Source organism: Salmo trutta, chromosome 21, assembly GCF_901001165.1.
Source record: "Salmo trutta chromosome 21, fSalTru1.1, whole genome shotgun sequence".
Taxonomy (NCBI): Eukaryota; Metazoa; Chordata; class Actinopteri; order Salmoniformes; family Salmonidae; genus Salmo; species Salmo trutta.
In genome coordinates, this window is record NC_042977.1 from 40,201,491 (window position 1) to 40,218,113 (window position 16,623).

General features: G+C 42.4%; 2 protein-coding genes across 5 annotated transcripts; one reads left to right on the forward strand and one right to left on the reverse strand.

Moving 5' to 3' along the window:
- Positions 1–506: 506 nt before the first annotated feature.
- Positions 507–8,992, reverse strand: LOC115157428 (MAU2 chromatid cohesion factor homolog). 4 transcript variants are annotated; one of them, XM_029705669.1, is made up of 20 exons: positions 8,583–8,992; positions 8,318–8,335; positions 8,103–8,168; positions 7,832–7,843; positions 7,582–7,677; positions 7,284–7,378; positions 7,098–7,125; positions 6,587–6,742; positions 3,770–3,916; positions 3,587–3,677; positions 3,321–3,424; positions 3,163–3,240; positions 2,966–3,031; positions 2,770–2,853; positions 2,618–2,667; positions 2,433–2,510; positions 2,150–2,261; positions 1,928–2,018; positions 1,732–1,859; positions 507–1,371 (listed from the first exon to the last, which is right to left on the reverse strand). In XM_029705669.1, exons 1-20 carry the CDS (start codon positions 8,814–8,816, stop codon positions 1,294–1,296), a joined length of 1,812 nt encoding a protein of 603 aa, XP_029561529.1. In that variant the 5' UTR covers positions 8,817–8,992; the 3' UTR covers positions 507–1,293. The 4 variants fall into 4 exon arrangements, with proteins under 4 accessions (XP_029561529.1, XP_029561528.1, XP_029561531.1 ...); XM_029705668.1 differs by having other exon boundaries at positions 2,957–3,031; positions 8,583–8,989; XM_029705671.1 differs by lacking the exon at positions 7,832–7,843 and having other exon boundaries at positions 8,583–8,986.
- Positions 8,993–11,439: 2,447 nt separating this feature from the next.
- On the forward strand, positions 11,440–15,598 carry armc6 (armadillo repeat containing 6). Its single transcript, XM_029705672.1, has 8 exons — positions 11,440–11,547; positions 11,882–12,044; positions 12,197–12,273; positions 12,406–12,964; positions 13,090–13,235; positions 13,932–14,063; positions 14,182–14,319; positions 14,492–15,598. The coding sequence occupies exons 2-8, from the start codon at positions 11,924–11,926 to the stop codon at positions 14,705–14,707; spliced, it is 1,389 nt and encodes a 462-aa protein (XP_029561532.1). The 5' UTR covers positions 11,440–11,547; positions 11,882–11,923; the 3' UTR covers positions 14,708–15,598.
- The last annotated feature ends 1,025 nt before the right edge of the window (positions 15,599–16,623 follow it).

Sequence of the window (16,623 nt, forward strand, 5' to 3'; positions counted from 1 at the left end):
GGTACCCTTCCCCAGATCTGTGCCGACACAATCCTGTCTCGGAGCTCTACAGACAATTCCGTCGACCTCATGGCTTGGTTTTTGCTCTGACATGCTCTGTCAACTGTGGACCTGTGTGTCCCTTTCCAAATCATGTCCAATCAATTGAATTTACCACAGGTGGACTCCAATCAAGTTGATGAAACATCTCAAGGACAATCAATGGAAACAGAATTCACCTGAGCTCAATTTCAAGTCTCAAAGCAAAGGGTTTGCTGTTTTTTTATTTTTTATAAATTTGCTACAGAATCTGAAAACCTGTTTTCACTTTGTCATTATGTGTAGATTGCTGAGGAAAAAAATAATTGAATCTATTTTAGAATAAGGCTGGAACGTAACAAAATGAGGAAAAAATCAAGGGGTCTAAATACTTTCCAAAGGCACTGTATCTAGATAAAATGTAGTTTTAGTTTTGTTACCGCCTACTGAAAAAAAAATGGGTGCAAACATTGCCTCCCAAAATTCCATTTGCCATTAAAAATGATTATTGACTTAAAAAATAAAATGATTTTAAAATATTCACCCAATTCAATGTCTTAACTTCCCACTCCAGGACCGTTGTTAGGAGCTTGACAACAATGAAACTTGGGGGACAAAGTGTAGAACCTAACCATCGTTTAAAGTTCTATCTCATGTCGCTGCAGTGTCACAGAGATGGTCTTCTCTCTTCACTGGATTATTGTCCTGCCTTGAGTTCGGGGCACAACTCTGTGTGTGAAAACCTTCTATGGTACCTTAGTTGTCAGCAATTCAATGTCAACCATTCATACCGCCAGCTAGACCAAAAAGCTAGCTTCTACTCCAGGCTACTCATCACATGACATTTAAACTCTATAAAGGTGCATAGTTTCATTATGTGTACACCCTGCTAATGCAGTGCCCAGTGGCAGTCTCTCTGAGGTAGGTGTAAGCTCAGTTCTCTCTCATCTCACCACCTAAAGATATAAACACCTTTTGCGTGTCCCGCCACCCTCCCACTAAAAAAGTCCTACCGTTGATAGAACAAGTTAAGATCTTTAGAATTCTAGATAAAATATGTAGCATAGGTAGTACTGTTTCAGCATTGGTTAGATATGCTCGTTGGCATAGTAACTACAATGAAACTGGTCAATGCTGAAACAAACCAGCATCCAGGCTGTATGCAGATCAGCGGCATACAAGTCTGCCCCTTCACATCTCTATCCCTCTTCTACCCCCTCTACCTTTCCCTTCCTTTCTCTCTCCAGCTCACTCTCTCTCATTGTGTGGTGGTGCTTAGAGCAGGCTGGCCAGGCTGGTAGAGGGTCCATTCTGGGCCTGGAACTGGCCCACTGGAGGAGGTCCATCCGTCCACTGCAACAACACACAGTCTGTCAGCTCACTCTCACACTCATTCCTCTAGCTGGAATGTCTACTTGTTAAATGTCAATTGTAAAGTAATTTGTCTGTAAAGTATTTTTCGTTATGTGTCGGACCCCAGGAAGACAAGCTATCGTCATGGTGTCAGCTAATGGGGATCCAAATCAAATCATTCCTCTAACTGTGCATGTACTTATTGTGTATTTTCTGTGGATAAATATTCACCATGGTGCAGTACAAAGATATTGATGGATGACTAACTGATATACTGATTGATCAGTTCTTATCCTAATGAAGTTATGCTTTGGAAGGCTGTGCATGGATTATAAAGATTGAGTGATTGATGAATCATACACTGATGAGGTTGTGCTCAGGGAGGCTGCAGGCAGCGATGTGGTCCTGCAGGAGCTGCTGGGAGAAGTTCTGGTGCATCTGAGCCGCTTCATGGGCGTCTATCGTGTTCCCACATGCCTTGTTCAGATCTACAGGGAGAACAGTCATTTCAGTCAGTACGTCTCAAAAACAGACACACAGACAGCTGTTGACTTACCCTTGAGCAGAGCCGAGGACCAGAGCTGGACTGACATATCAGGGATCTTGCTGGCCAGCTGCATGGCTGGGACCACCATGTTGTTGCTCTCCTGGCGGAAACACAGACAGCACCAAATGCATGGTTCAGATTCAATCACACCTCCTAGCATTGCTCCGAGGCATTATGTGCTTTTGGAAACACTGCTATAAGACTCTGGAGAGCCCTGTGATGTGATCTCACCCGGTGGTTCCCCAGCACGTAGAAGATATGGCCCAGTAGGACCAGAGAGCATGCAGTCAGACGATTCAGGTCTTCAGCATTGGACATCTTCAGAGTCTCCCTCAGGAACCTCCTAACGCGACACACAGTCACTAACACGTTTTTGTTAAGGTTTCACAGTCGTGCTCTTCGGCTTTCTTTCCACCTGAGCAGGTATTCTAAACGTGTGAAGATATTATTTGTATGTGATGTAATGGAGATGTACATCAAGAAATTGTTTCTGGTGAGCCATGGTTGAACTTACTTGGCCTCATTGTAGCGTCCCTGGAAGAAAGAGAGCAGTCCACGGATGTAGAAGGCTGCAGCTCGCAGACAATGAGAGCTGGAACGGGAGGAGGAGAGGAGTCCATTTAGAATCAAACATCAATCGCAAGATTGCACTTGGAGGTGCCAAAATACATAGATAAACATACAAACACTTTTTCTTACCTGACAGGGAAGTTGTGATCTGGATTTATCCTCTCCAACAGGTTATAAAGCTGTTATAACAGAAACAGGGACATAATACGTCAGGTGAAGAACTCCCATTCATCACATACAACAACCCTGCTATCCTGAATGCACCCCAGATGCCCTCTGACCTCCTGGTCCCTGTTGCCCTCCCTGATATAGACGCTGGCCAGGTTGGTTACAATGAACGCCCACAGTTCCTGGTGCGTCGTCAGCTGGAAGAGTGAAACACACAGGTATTTCAATTAACACACCCAGAAATATCAAACTAAGGAGGTTACTAATTTTGCCAATAGAAATCCTAGTAGACACACTCACATCACTCACCCGCAGGGCAGCAGTGAACTGCGCCTCAGCGTTATCCATGCAGTTCACTGAGAGACAGTACAGACCCTGGAACAGACCACAACAGTGACGAGGGAGGTGATCGGCACAACATAGAAAATCATAACAGAACAACTACCTGTCCACTGCACAATGTACAGATATAAGAAATAGAATTCCAAGGCTAGAAAGCTACTCACTAGCAGGGTGTGTAGCTGGGATGCATGGTTGGTGAATAACCTGGGAGACTGCGCACACAGCTGACACACCTGAGAGATCTGAGAACAGGGAAACCATCAGCATCACCAAAATCTATCCGCTTACATGAATTCATGTGTATGTTAAGCATGTTCCATACCTCTTGCAATGCCGTGGCCTTGTGACCAGTGACGAGTCGGCACATGATGATGTGCTCCAGTAGAATGACTTGGAATGTGGAGAGGATGGGGCTGGAGTCCAGCACTGGAAAACACATCAATATCAACAACAACAGAAAGTCACTGACAACCACAATACTTCTACAGCTGATAAATCACTGGGAGATTGAGAGAGGGTGAGGATCACAAAGATCCTTTTAAAATGACCTCTATATGTAATTCTATGGTGAGGATTCCCATGACTTACTTTTGAGCTTTTCCAGCTGCATGAGAGCTTTGTCTGTGTATTTCTGGGCCTTCTCCAGGTAGCCTGCTTGCATGGAGTGCATGACTGTCACCTGTGGGAGAAAAACAAGTAAGTAAAGTCTGTTTTGACAAGAACAATATGACCAATATAGGTCAAAGGTCACTTGCAGTAGCTGTATCCCACCAGGTAGACAAGGACACACATGTGCTCCTTGGGCAGCCAGTGGAACAGGTCGGCAGGGTTACTGGGTAGGATCTCATCGTCGTGGAGTGTAGAGATGGTCTGGATGCACTGTTGCAGCTGCTTGAGACACGGCTTCACACTCTTCACCTATCAGCCCAAAGGTATTTATTTATTACATCGGTTTAGTGCCTTTTCAAGTGGGATTACATCTGGAATTGTATGATGACTTCATCTCTGCGTGCTTATTGCTCCTAAATCTTGCTGTGTTAATTAAGTCCTATTTTATACAGTTGAGGTCAGAAGTTTACATACACTTAGGTCGGAGACATTACAACTTGTTTTTCAACCACTCCACAAATTATTTGTTAACAAACTAGAGTTTTGACAAGTCGGTTAGGAAATCTACTTTGTGCATGACACAAGTCATTTTTCCAACAATTGTTTACAGATTATTTCACTGTATCTCAACTCCAGTGGGTCAGAAGTTTACGTACACTAAGTGCCTTTAAACGGCTTGGAAAATTCCACAAAATGTCATGGCTTTAGACGCTTCTGATAGGCTAATTGACATAATTTGAGTCAATTGGAGGTGTACCTGTGGATGTATTTCAAGGCCTACCTTCAAACTCAGTGCCTCTTTGCTTGACATCATGGGAAAATCAAAAGAAATCAGTCAAGACCTCAGAAAAAGACCTCCACTAGTCTGGTTTATCCTTGGGAGCAATTTCCAAATGCCTGAAGGTACCACGTTCATCTGTACAAACAATAGTACGCAAGTATAAACACCATGGAACCACGTAGCTGTCATACCGCTCAGGAAGGAGACGCGTTCTGTCTCCTAGAGGTGAACGTACTTTGGTACAAAAAGTGCTAATCAATCCTAGAATAACAGCAAAGGACCTTATGAAGATGCTGGAGGAAACAGGTACAAAAGTATCTATATCCACAGTAAAACGAGTCTAATATCGGCATAACCTGAAAGGCTGCTCAGCAAGGAAGAAGCCACTGCTCCAAAACCGCCACAAAAAAAAGCCAGACTACAGTTTGCAACTGCTCATGGGGACAAAGATCATACTTTTTGGAGAAATGTCGTCTGGGCTGATGAAACAAAAGTAAAACTGTTTGGCCATAATGTCCATCGTTATGTTTGGAGGAAAAGGGGGGAGGCTTGCAAGTCAAAGAACACCATCCCAACCATGAAGCACAGGGGTGGCAGCATCATGTTGTGGGGGTGCTTTGCTGCAGGAGGGACTGGTGCACTTCACAAAATAGATGGCATCATGAGGGAGGAAAATTGTGTGGATATATTGAAGCAACATCTCAAGACATCAGCCAGGAAGTTAAAGCTTGGTCGCAAATGGGTCTTCCAACTGGACAATGACCCAAGCATACTTCCAAAGTTGTGGCAAAATGGCTTAAACACAACAAAGTCAAGGTATTGGAGTGGCCATCACAAAGTCCTGACCTCAATCCCATAGAACATTTGTGGGAAGAACTGAAAAAGCTTGTGCGAGCAAGGAGGCCTACAAACCTGACTCAGTTACACCAGCTCTGTCAGGAGGAAATGGGCCAAAATTCACCCAACTTATTGTGGGAAGCTTTTGGAAGGCTACCCGAAATATTTGACCCAAGTTAAACAATTTAAAAGGCAAAGCTACCAAATACTAATTGAGTGTATGCAAACTTCTGACCCACTGGGAATGGGATGAAAGAAATAAAAGCTGAAATAAATAATTTTACATTCTTAAAATAAAGTGGTGATCCTAACTGACCTAAGACATGGAATTTTTACTTGGATTAAATGTCAGGAATTGTGAAAAACTGAGTTTAAATGTATTTGGTTAAGGTGTATGTAAACTTCCGACTTACTCTGTACATTTTTGACAACAGGCCCCTTATCTTTTTATTTTGTGACCATGGACCACATAATCAGGACTTTATAAAAACTCAGGCATTATCCCACGTCTGCTAAGTGAGTGAGGTCTACTGTATCTACAGTGGGGGAAAAAAGTATTTGATCCCCTGCTGATTTTGTACGTTTGCCCACTGACAAAGAAATGATCAGTCTAAAATTTTAATGGTAGGTTTATTTGAACAGTGAGAGACAGAATAACAACAAAAAAATCCAGAAAAGCACATGTCAAAAATGTTATAAATTGATTTGCATTTTAATGAGGGAAATAAGTATTTGACCATTTTTTAATAATAGATTTAATGGTGCTCCGTGGGATGTTCAAAGTTTCGGATATTTTTTGTAACCCAACCCTGATCTGTACTTCTCCACAACTTTGTCCCTGAACTGTTTGGAGAGCTCCTTGGTCTTCATGGTGCCCTTTGCAGACTCTGGCGCCTTTCAGAAGAGGTGTATATACACTGATATGTGACAGATCATGTGACACTTAAAGTCCACCTGTGTGCAATCTAACTAATTATGTGACTTCTGAAGGTAATTGGTTGCACCAGATCTTATTTAGGGGCTTCATCGCAAAGGGGGTGAATACATATGCACGCACCACTTTTCCGTATTTTTTGTTGTTGAATTTTGTGAAACAAGATATTTTTTTTATTTCACTTGACCAATTTGGACTGCTTTGTGTATGTCCATCACATGAAACCCAAATAAAAAATCTATTTAAATTACAGGTTGTAATGCAACAAAATAGGAAAAAAGCCAAGGGGATGAATACTTTTGCAAGGCACTGTAAATACTGTATGTAGATTGTATAAATTCCTGTCTATATTCTGTCTACTTCATCAAGTCAAATTCCGGGTATGTGTAAATGTACTTGGCGTATAAAGGTGATTCTGATTGTGTACCTGTCCAGCGTCTAGGTAGTGTGTGACCTGCAGCACCAGGAAGAACACCCTGAGAGACTCCTTCTGGATGGGGTTTCCCTGCCAGTTCTCCACGATGGTCCCACACAGAGTCAACAGAGGGTGCACCTCCCCCAGCTTCCTCTCCATCAGCAGCAGCTTTAGACAAACACACAGGGTGACATTTCACTCTTCTTAAAACAGGCGCAATTGTGCCCCTAAAAAATGTTTTCCTTACAAATCTTCAAGTAGGATGCCTCAAAACCTCCATTACAACAATGTCTATCCGCTAGTGACTATTAATGCAGGTAAGTAAGGAAACATTGCAAAAATAAGCATTTGTTTCGTTTTTAGGTGGCCATCAAGACATTAATTAAAAAACAGTTTAGGAAGCAATGGTCTAAGTGGTTTCAGCAGAATTGAATATTGAATTTACTTAATTTGATCATTATTTGATTTTAATTCATCGTCATGAGAAAATGTCTTGACATGATGAGTATATTTCTCAACTTACCATTCCTTTACTCAACAGAAAGAGAGCTCTGTGCAGGAGGAAATAAAACAAGGATATCAGTAACATCACCTGACCAGACCACAACACTAGTCCTCAGGGCAGTAAAACAACACCTTGATAAAGTACAGACATTACTAGAACTGTTAAACCGTTTTACTTGTGTTGTGTTCTACCATGATACAGTACCTGGTGTATTCAGAGCCCACTACCCTGGTATACTCTGCTCCTACCCCCAGGAGGTCACAGGCGGACACCAGATCTTTCTCCAGTGTGTGCAGTTGCTGAAGAAAAATAAATAAAAAAGGACAAGAAAACTTTTATCCACTATTGAAGACAAGTAAATAATGACCCATATAGATGTAAATTGAGGTGAATAACCGCTAAAGACATTTCAGTGAACCTTGACTTCGGAACCGATTTGAATTCTTAAATTTCAGTCATTTTACAGATTGGGTTATCAGGTCCGGTTGTTAGATTGACGTACTGCCAGTTGGAAGAGCAATCTGCAGTGCCAGTAGGGAGTTTGCTGGGAGATCTGGATGGCCTTCCGCAACAAGGGCTTTGCCGAATCAACCAGATTCTTCAAAGAAAGACCAGATCAGAGATAATCATCAGTTCATTAACTTAAATAAATAACTTTTACAACAATACTGTAAAGGACACTACAAATCAGAAGTGTTTGCTAAACCAACTAACATATCCTAGTTAATCTTACTGTTTCAGAGTTCACTTACATGCAAAAGCAGCTTAATGAGAGAAAAGACAATGCAAGGATTACTGATTAGGCCTATTTTATGATGACATAACAGCCAAAGGCAAAATAATGGAGTATGACATTTTGTCTTGCAAAAGGTTGAGCGACAAAGGTTGACAAGCAAAAATGCTGAGATAAACATGTGAACAGATAAGTGAGGCATGTTTAACACTGACATTTGATTGAATTCAGGTAATAGTGCAAGGTGACGGTGGGCCACAGGTTGGAAAGGAGAACAATACTACACTTACCTGTTGGCAATACAGTTCTGACAGAAGGCTTGCTGCCTCGAATTTGACATCTTCAAACTGAGGGATCTGGTATTACTTGTAAAGGAAATGTATTTTTCTGCATGATAACACTAGCATCAATGAAGAAAAAAAACGTACGGAGCATGGAGACATGGTAAACATTTGTTCAGGTAGATGCATACTCTCTCTCCCACCACACACACATAAAAGGATACTTGTTGTGATATGAACCACTATGGGGGGGGAAAAAACAGAATGCGAAAGTTAGTTTCAATATCTGTTTAGTACATGTATTGTTGCATTGTTTGATGTCTCAACAATTATTGTAAGCTGACGCGCGATAATGAAATATCCTCACTGATAATCAACCACTCTCGTCCACTTTTCTGATCAGCAACACACCGATAGCTTTGCCAAAGCTGCGGCCTTCCTTTTCCCTCCCCTATAAACACATCCACGGATTTTCTGGGGAATGCTTACCGCTTTCTCCAAGTGGCTTCGGGCGAGTTCGGTGTTCTTGGTGTGGTGGTAGAGTACCGAGCCGAGCTGGAGATGAGTTCGGGCCTCGATCCTCTGCGGCGGCTTGAACTGAAACACCGCCTGCAGACAGTGGACGCAGAGACGGATCTTCGGAGGACTTGAGGTGCGAAAATGTTCCGCAAAGCCGAGCAGAGCTAGGTACCAAGATTCCGGGGCCTCTCCGCTTGTCGCCATTTTACTGACAACAAAAACATCAACAGTCGCTATCGCACCACTGCCGTTGTTCAGCGAGTTTGCTCCAGAGCGCTGATCTAGGATCGGTTATGCTCTCTGACTTCTGATTGTTATGGTTAGGTTGGGAAATGGTAAGCTGATCCTGGATCTGCTCGTAGGAGCAAGCGACCACACGCGATTTCAATGGAAGCGATCACGGAGATCCCTTGCATCTTGGGACATGCAGTTGATTTACGTTTGCATAAACATAATACATGCATTTATTTATCATTTGTGAAAGTGATATAGCTTGCCAAAATATGTTGACCTGAGTCTATATTTGTATATTGTATGGATTATCTTTGACTTCCAGTAGTGAATTGTATTTTAACAGAACTAGAAAAAAGGTATGCGGAACCCTTTTATTTTATGAAAGCTCAACCTAGCCGAGACGATTTATTTGAAGGACTTGCGTACATATTTAACTATTTACAAACGTCAGTATAATAACGTAGCAATCAATTCCATCAATATCGGCTTCCACGCTGTGACGTTATTTGCGTAATCTCCCCAGTTGGGTTTGAGTCATTGGGCGTGTTCGAGAGGATCACTTTTGTCAAGTCTTTGACCATCGTTTGGCACCGCCTTTCAAAGGGATCCAGCTTTTGCCAAATTAACATCAGATTTGACTTTTCATAGCAGGTTAGGAGAATTTACGCATCATGTTATAGCTAAAATGCAAAATAAATCTACTTTTGACATTAATTTGACAAAAGATTGATCCCTTACCCATGACACTTGCACCTACATGTCGACTGCATGATCTTTACTAAAATAATGTGATCAAAGGTCATGACATTTTGACTGCAAGTTTCTGCAGTTGCTCTTCACCAACTTCATCCTGCAGCCATCACCTGTGTTGAGGGAGGCTCTATTGTCAACCAATCATTATTTGTATTTTATTTCTACCCACAAGAATGTGACCAAATACATGACTGAAACAGGAGCTAGTTCATGTGTACAGTAAATATATACAAATAAATGTGATATTTAGGTTAAATGGGTTTCCATCACATTTTCAACTGATGGTTTACTGATGGTTTTGTCATAAAAACTGTTGTGTTAAATAGCAAATGTGCCTACTCTGGGCTTGCCACGTGCGCTCTAACCAACAACAGATACTGTGTGTGTAGGCTGTGCGGATAGGCTAGTCTGCATGATGAGATTATGGATAAAAGTGATCATGTTTTTATTTGTCAAGCATTGATCATCATGTCACCCTCAATATTTATTGGAAAGCAGCATCAAGCTCATCACCGTGCACTTTCACCACCCTGTAAAGTTCATCATAAATTATTTAATCTGTTGCCTAATAATACAATTGTACCAAAACTTTCTGTTTCGTGGTTAGTATCTAGGTTTCCATTCAATTGGTGACAGATTTTCATGCAATTATAAAAAAATCTGCATAAAAACAATGTGCACATTTTCCCAGCAGAGATGTTTCCATCATATTGACCTGTTGCAGATCAAATGCTGTGCGTGATGACATAGTACACACAAAAATACATTTTGCTGTTAAATTCTCATGTACCGAAAAAAAAACTACAAGTCAAATGGGTTTCCATCGCATTTTCAACTCTACTGATGGTTTTCTCACAAAAAATGTTGCGTTATATAGCGAGTGTGCCCGCTCTGGTATTGGCAAGTGCGCGCTAGCCAACAGCTGTATCTGCGCGCTGTTGGCTAGAGCGCACTTATAGCCTACATGATGAAATTATTATGGATAAGAGCAACAATATTTATATTTGTCAAACAGCAGTCAAAACAGCATCGATCATCATGTCACCAGAATCAGACCATCAATATTTATTGGAAAAAAGCATCAAGCTCATCACCTTGCACTTTCAGCACCCTGTTAAATTATTCATAAATGAGTTAATCTGTAGCCTAATAAACTGCATGGTTTCCCTAGTCGTGGTGGGATCATCACAGAACATTTGGTGTACAAAATCTATAATTCTGCACCTGAACAAGGCAGTTGACCCACTGTTCCTAGGCCATCATTGTAAATAAGATTTTGTTCTTAACTGACTTGCCCAGTTAAATAAAGGTTAAATTAAAAAAATTTAAAAAATCCAAGTTTACTTCAATATAATGGTTATTATATCAATACTTGCTAATAAAAGTTCTTCTGCCGCCATTTATTTTACTGACACAAAAAGATCCCATCATGTCAAACGAAGAAATCACAAGAAGTTGGTGGCACCTTAATCGGGGAGGATGGGCTCGTGGTAATGAGTAGAGTAGGTGGCATGGTTTCAAACATATAGAAACCACATTTTTGACTCCGTTCAAGGCAGCATCTACTCTTTCTGAGGTCCAAACACATTGACATTTATATTACACATAAAACAAAAACAGTACTTCATATAACACTGTCACACCACCAGATATCCACAACACAAAATGTATGATACCACTCTACAACAATATTACCGTGTACGGGTTTCTCTTCACAGTCCATGCTGTTCCATAAAGTGTATTTTTATCTGATTTTCCTGCTTGCATGAGTTACCTTATGTGGAATAGAGTTCCTTGTAGCCATGACTCTATCTATGTAGTGCTATGCGCCTCCCATAGTCTGTCCTGGACAGATTATGTCGGTTCTCCCCCCCACACGACATTTATTTAGTCGGTTACCTTACCACTCAAACGTGCCCATTATCAGCAGCACAGCCACCGGGCGGTGGTAAGTGATAAATGATCTGTTATTTTGTGAAGTTCCCGGTAATTCTATTCTAAGTTAACACATTAGAAACGTATGGCTAAACGTCTTTTTAAAGCATCTCTGCTATCTGAAAAATAGTTCGTTAGATACCGGTATCTATCTTTGTGTGCTGATGGCTAAGTTGAGCTAGCTAGCTAGGGGTGTAGCTAGCTAGTAAACGTGCTATCTTTAAGCAGGCGGTTGTTATCTGACGTTTGTGTCACCAGCAACACACAGCCCACAACAATGATCATGTTGGAGAAGACTGACTATGTTGGGTCCTTTCTGATTTTGCAATCGTTTTATTGCATTTCAGTCTTGGTCGTCGTCTCTTCGAGTTGAGCTGAACGTTGCAGACATGGCCTGTCGCAGGATCACACAGGAGACCTTCGATGCGGTGGTCAAGGAAAACATCGATGAGTTCGACATGGACACGGCGGAGGCCTTGAGAGAAGCGGTAGAACAGTTTGAGTCTCAAGGTATACTAACGTTACATGATTTGATCTGAATCTAACGTTGTAGGAGCAACATGCACGCCTACTGTAACTCAACCGTATGATAGGCAACGTATAAGATAAACCTCTGATCCTGGATGAATCTTCCTTCTCTGTTTTTCCTCTATATTCCCCAGGGGTGGACCTCAGCTGTATAGTGAGAACTGTGCGGACAGCAGGTGATCACCAAACAGAGGAGCATGAGGTCCTTCAGGTTGGTATGGAGTATGTTCTGCACTGATGACAACACAACATAAGTCATCACCACGTGCATCACATTTCACAGTACAGAAAAGTACAGGATGCCACCCATCATGCCACAGCTCTGTACCGTTTCTGTTTACAGGCCCTGGAATCCCTTCAAATAGCATCTGACAGTAGTATGGCTGCAGATCTGAAACGCTTCACTGAGCAGTGTTCTCTCGGCTTTGCCCAGAGGCACCTGGCAGCCCAGAAAGATGCCTATCCTACAATCATCTCCTGCTGTAGAAAGACTCTGGATGAACAGGAGGCTCTGCTGGCCGCGCTCTCTGCCCTGGCCGCTCTGACAGATGGCCAGCCAGACCTCCTTGACTTGGAGGGCAAGGATCTCCTTGTGAGCATCCTTGGCATGTACCAGACAGACCCTGCACTGATGTTAGTTGCCATCCGTACGGTCCGCCATTGCTGCTTGAAGCACGAGCAGAACAGGCAGGATTTGGTGAAGGCTGGAGTGCTGCCGTTGCTGACCGGTACCATCAAGCGACACACTGGACGCTCCGATCTGGTCAAAGAGGCCTGTAATGCCCTCCGGTACATGACCTTTGACGATGACATAAGAGTTCCTTTTGGACAGGCTCACGAACACGCCAAGATGATCGTTATGGAACACAATGGATTGAAAGTCATTGTGGAGGCTGCTAAAGGTAATAGAAATGTCCAAAGGAAGATGCTATGAAAGATAATGATATCTTTGAGTATTTAGGATGGTAGATTCACATGTTTTATTCTTGGTGAATCACCTCTTCCCTGTTTCTTTTCTCCCTCTCAGCACACCCAGAGAATACCCCTGTCCTCAGTGTGCTGTGTGCTACTCTGTCCAGCCTGGCCGTGAGGAACGAGTTCTGTCAGGACATCTGTGACCTGGGAGGGTTAAAGTTCATGATGACCCTGCTGGCAGACAGTTATGAGTCCCAGGTAAGTTATGCTGACAACAGACCAGCCTTTTTCAAACCTGTCCTTGTGGACCCCCAGCCATTCCATGTATTTGAAGTATTCCAGAACTAGCATACCTGATTCAATTTGTCATCAAGTGACTGTTTTTGACATTATTTCACAAGTCTTCACTAGAAACCAACTAGAAGCAAGCAAACGAAACGGGGAGGGACCTGTCTGAATTTGTCAATTAGAAAAACTCGTTTTCGTAGCAAAAACGTTTTCCCTTGTGGAACATTTTGCTACGGTGTGCAGTTTTTTATTTGTTGTTATTGAACATTTATTTAACTAGACAAGGCAGTTAAGAACAAATACTTATTTACAATATGTCGGCCTAACCCGGACGATGCTGGGTCAATTGTGCGCCGCCCTATGGGACTCCCAATCACGGCCGGATGTGATGCAGCCTGGATTCGAACCAGGTACTGCAGTGACACCTCTGTCTCTGACCACTGCACCACTCGGGAGACCCTTAATGAATACACCCCAGGTGTGCTAGTTCAGGGTTACAACAAAATATGTAAACATCTTGGGATCCCAGAGGAGAGAGACCCCACTCCCCCCCCCCCCCCCCCCCAAAAGGCTACTTCAGACGACGTTTCTGTCTTTTAAATTTTACATGAGATTGTTTTGACTTGTTATCTGAATTGCTCACTAATTAGTTCACGGCCCTTCCAGGAGCTCACAAGGCAGGTACTCAGCGCTCTGAGGGCCATAGCAGGAAATGATGATGTGAAGGATGCTGTCACAAATGCCGGTGGAGTACAGCTCATCGTCATCGCCATGAACAGACACATGGGCAATGCTCAAGTGAGCCTTTCATTTCATGCAATTGACTGTTTTTGACAAATTATTTCATAAGTCTTTATTGTTTAAACATGTTATACATTTTTGTGGCTTTTATGTCGTGCCCATCTCTCCTGTATAGGTGTGTGAGCAGGGCTGTGCTGCTCTCTCTGTCGTTGCTCTGCGCAAACCCAACAACTGCCAAGTCATTATGGAGGAAGGTGGTGCGCTGGCGGCTCTGCTGGCTATGAAGACCCATCCTGATGAGGTCAATGTGCAGGTAATACGAGGATACAAGAAGGAATCAGTTCCCCATCGGCACTACATAGGGCTATAACTGGTGATCAAACCTTCTTTAGCCTGCTATCTTTATGTAATACCATCTCTTTGTCTCTCTTTGTCTGTCTCCCTCTGTCGCTCTGTGTGTGCGTGTGTGTGTGTGTGTTCCCCAGAAACAGGGATGTATGCTGCTGAGGAACCTGGTGGCGCGCATGACTCACTTCAACCAGCCCATCCTGGAGATGGGAGCAGAGGCCCTCATCGCCCAGGCTCTGGCGGCCCACCGGGACTGTGGCGACCTGGCAAAAGCTGCCCTCAGGGACCTTGGCTGCCAGGTGGAGCTCCGAGAGCTGTGGACGGGCAAGAAGGGCAGCCTCACCAGAGATTGACATTAAGGTCTGAAAGGCCCTCGGTCACCCATCCTGGTCTGGAGGATGTACAGGAGGTGCATGCTTTTGTTCCAGCCCAGCTATAACAACCTTGGTTAATTTAATTTACTGCTAATTTGAACAGGACACGTGTCAATTCAAAGCCGTAATAAAAGCTTACACACTCTGCAGCTCTCCAGAACCAGGGTTGGGGACCACTACACTCAGAACACCTGAACACAGTCAATAAAGCTGCTAATCCTAGTAAATGGCCTCATCAAGTTTCTGATATGCCTGGGAAGCAGAGTTGTATGAAGGAGTACAGAGGGGGATAAAGCTGTTGGACTTGTAATGTTTTTAAATGTATTATTATTTACTGTACATATTTTTGTGGTTATTAGTTGTATTTTCACTTTTACAGCCATTTTCTTTCATCAGAATTTGTTTAAGTATTAAATCCTGAAAATGTCGTTTTATTTACCAGGTCTATTATAAAGTCTTGAAGTGTACTTAATTGAATGCAAACATGCTTTCTTGCACTCCGTTCTCTTTGTGCAGCTTCATTGTAATGTGGCTTTTGCCTGTACTCCCAAATTGTTTCTTTGCTGAGTTGGACATTTTAGATTTTAATGTGCATAACATGTTTTTTTCCCTCCAAACATTCCTTAACAATACTCTGCGGTTGGGTTAAATTAGAAATGAAGTAATTAAATAAATTGAAAATAGAGTACCTTTTTTCAAATATTGACTTCAATTTGACCCCAAACCTGTAAAACTTTTACTCTTAAAGTGTCCATTTTTAAGTCTACCTGTTTGTCTCCTGTTATTGTAGGAAACTGGAAATGCTGATACATGCCTCTTCCTCAAAGAGACCGACATGTGAACAGTGTATTAAAACCAACTGAGTCATGATGTGGGCATTTTTTGGCTGATCTAAACTAGGTCATCTCTTTGCAGCTGCACAATATTAATCTAAAACATGAACTCTGATGTGTGTCTGATTTAGACTGTCCATTGGCTTGAGGGTGTTCTACCTGCGTTCGCATGTATTTGTGTGAGCGAGAGGGGAGAAAGAAAAGTAGACACCAGTACACTGCTGAATGCTCATGCGGTACGTCAAGTGCAAGGACAAACTTGGGAGTGAATCCTAACCTCCATTTATTTAAAAAATTAAATATGCATTGATGTCAGTAGGAGACTGAGTCAAAATGAATCTTAAGTGGAAGTTAAGATTCACCTGTTGATGGACAGCGGAAGCATTCGGCAGTGTGCTGGTGTCTGATTTTCTTTCATGACGTTACCGTTGGCACCCTGCAGCTGAAAGTAGCCAAACTGGATGTGGGTACAGTACCGTACTTCTAAACTGTGAGAGTGGCTGAGCTTTGGTGTGTGTATGGGACTCTCTTCTATGTTTGAGTGAACTAAAGAATGTTGTTTACTGAGCTCCCATTGGTTAGTGACAAGAAGGGGATGAGTTGTTCAGACTTTTAGGATACTGTTCTCTGCCCTACAATGATAACAGCTTTAGAACCAGTCTGGGGGGTTGCCCAGCAGTCAGGAACACTGGTCACAGTAATGTTTACATACTGTTTTACTCACTTTATATGCATTTACTGTATTCTACTATAGTCATGGCTCATCCTATATAATGATTTGTTTTATTTTCTGGATTATGTGTGTATTATTTTTATTGCTATGTTTTACTGCATGGTTGGAGCTAGCAACACAAGCATTTCGATGCACCTGCAATAACTGAACATCTGTGTACTCAACCAGTAAACTTTGATTTTAAGGACTAGGATAACATGAAGATGGATAAAACATGTTATGCATGAACTTCATCTCTATATTGGACAGTGCTCTATAATCCTGGTCCTGGAGGGTTTACATGGTGTGCATAGATGATAGATGATAAATTGATTAACTCACCTGCTATT

What these genes read in the sequence shown, in the direction of transcription:
- LOC115157428 (XM_029705668.1), bottom strand. Translation starts at nt 8,816, where the DNA reads ATGGCGACAAGCGGAGAGGCCCCGGAATCTTGGTACCTAGCTCTGCTC. An exon ending in GATCACAACTTCCCTGTCAG is followed by an intron (nt 2,511 to 2,617) that starts GTAAGAAAAAGT and finishes CTCCCGTTCCAG; the next exon opens with CTCTCATTGTCTGCGAGCTG. An exon ending in CTGAGCACAACCTCATCAGT is followed by an intron (nt 1,372 to 1,731) that starts GTATGATTCATC and finishes GTGTTGTTGCAG; the next exon opens with TGGACGGATGGACCTCCTCC.
- armc6 (XM_029705672.1), top strand. Translation starts at nt 11,924, where the DNA reads ATGGCCTGTCGCAGGATCACACAGGAGACCTTCGATGCGGTGGTCAAG. An exon ending in CAGACAGTTATGAGTCCCAG is followed by an intron (nt 13,236 to 13,931) that starts GTAAGTTATGCT and finishes CGGCCCTTCCAG; the next exon opens with GAGCTCACAAGGCAGGTACT. An exon ending in GACACATGGGCAATGCTCAA is followed by an intron (nt 14,064 to 14,181) that starts GTGAGCCTTTCA and finishes TCTCCTGTATAG; the next exon opens with GTGTGTGAGCAGGGCTGTGC.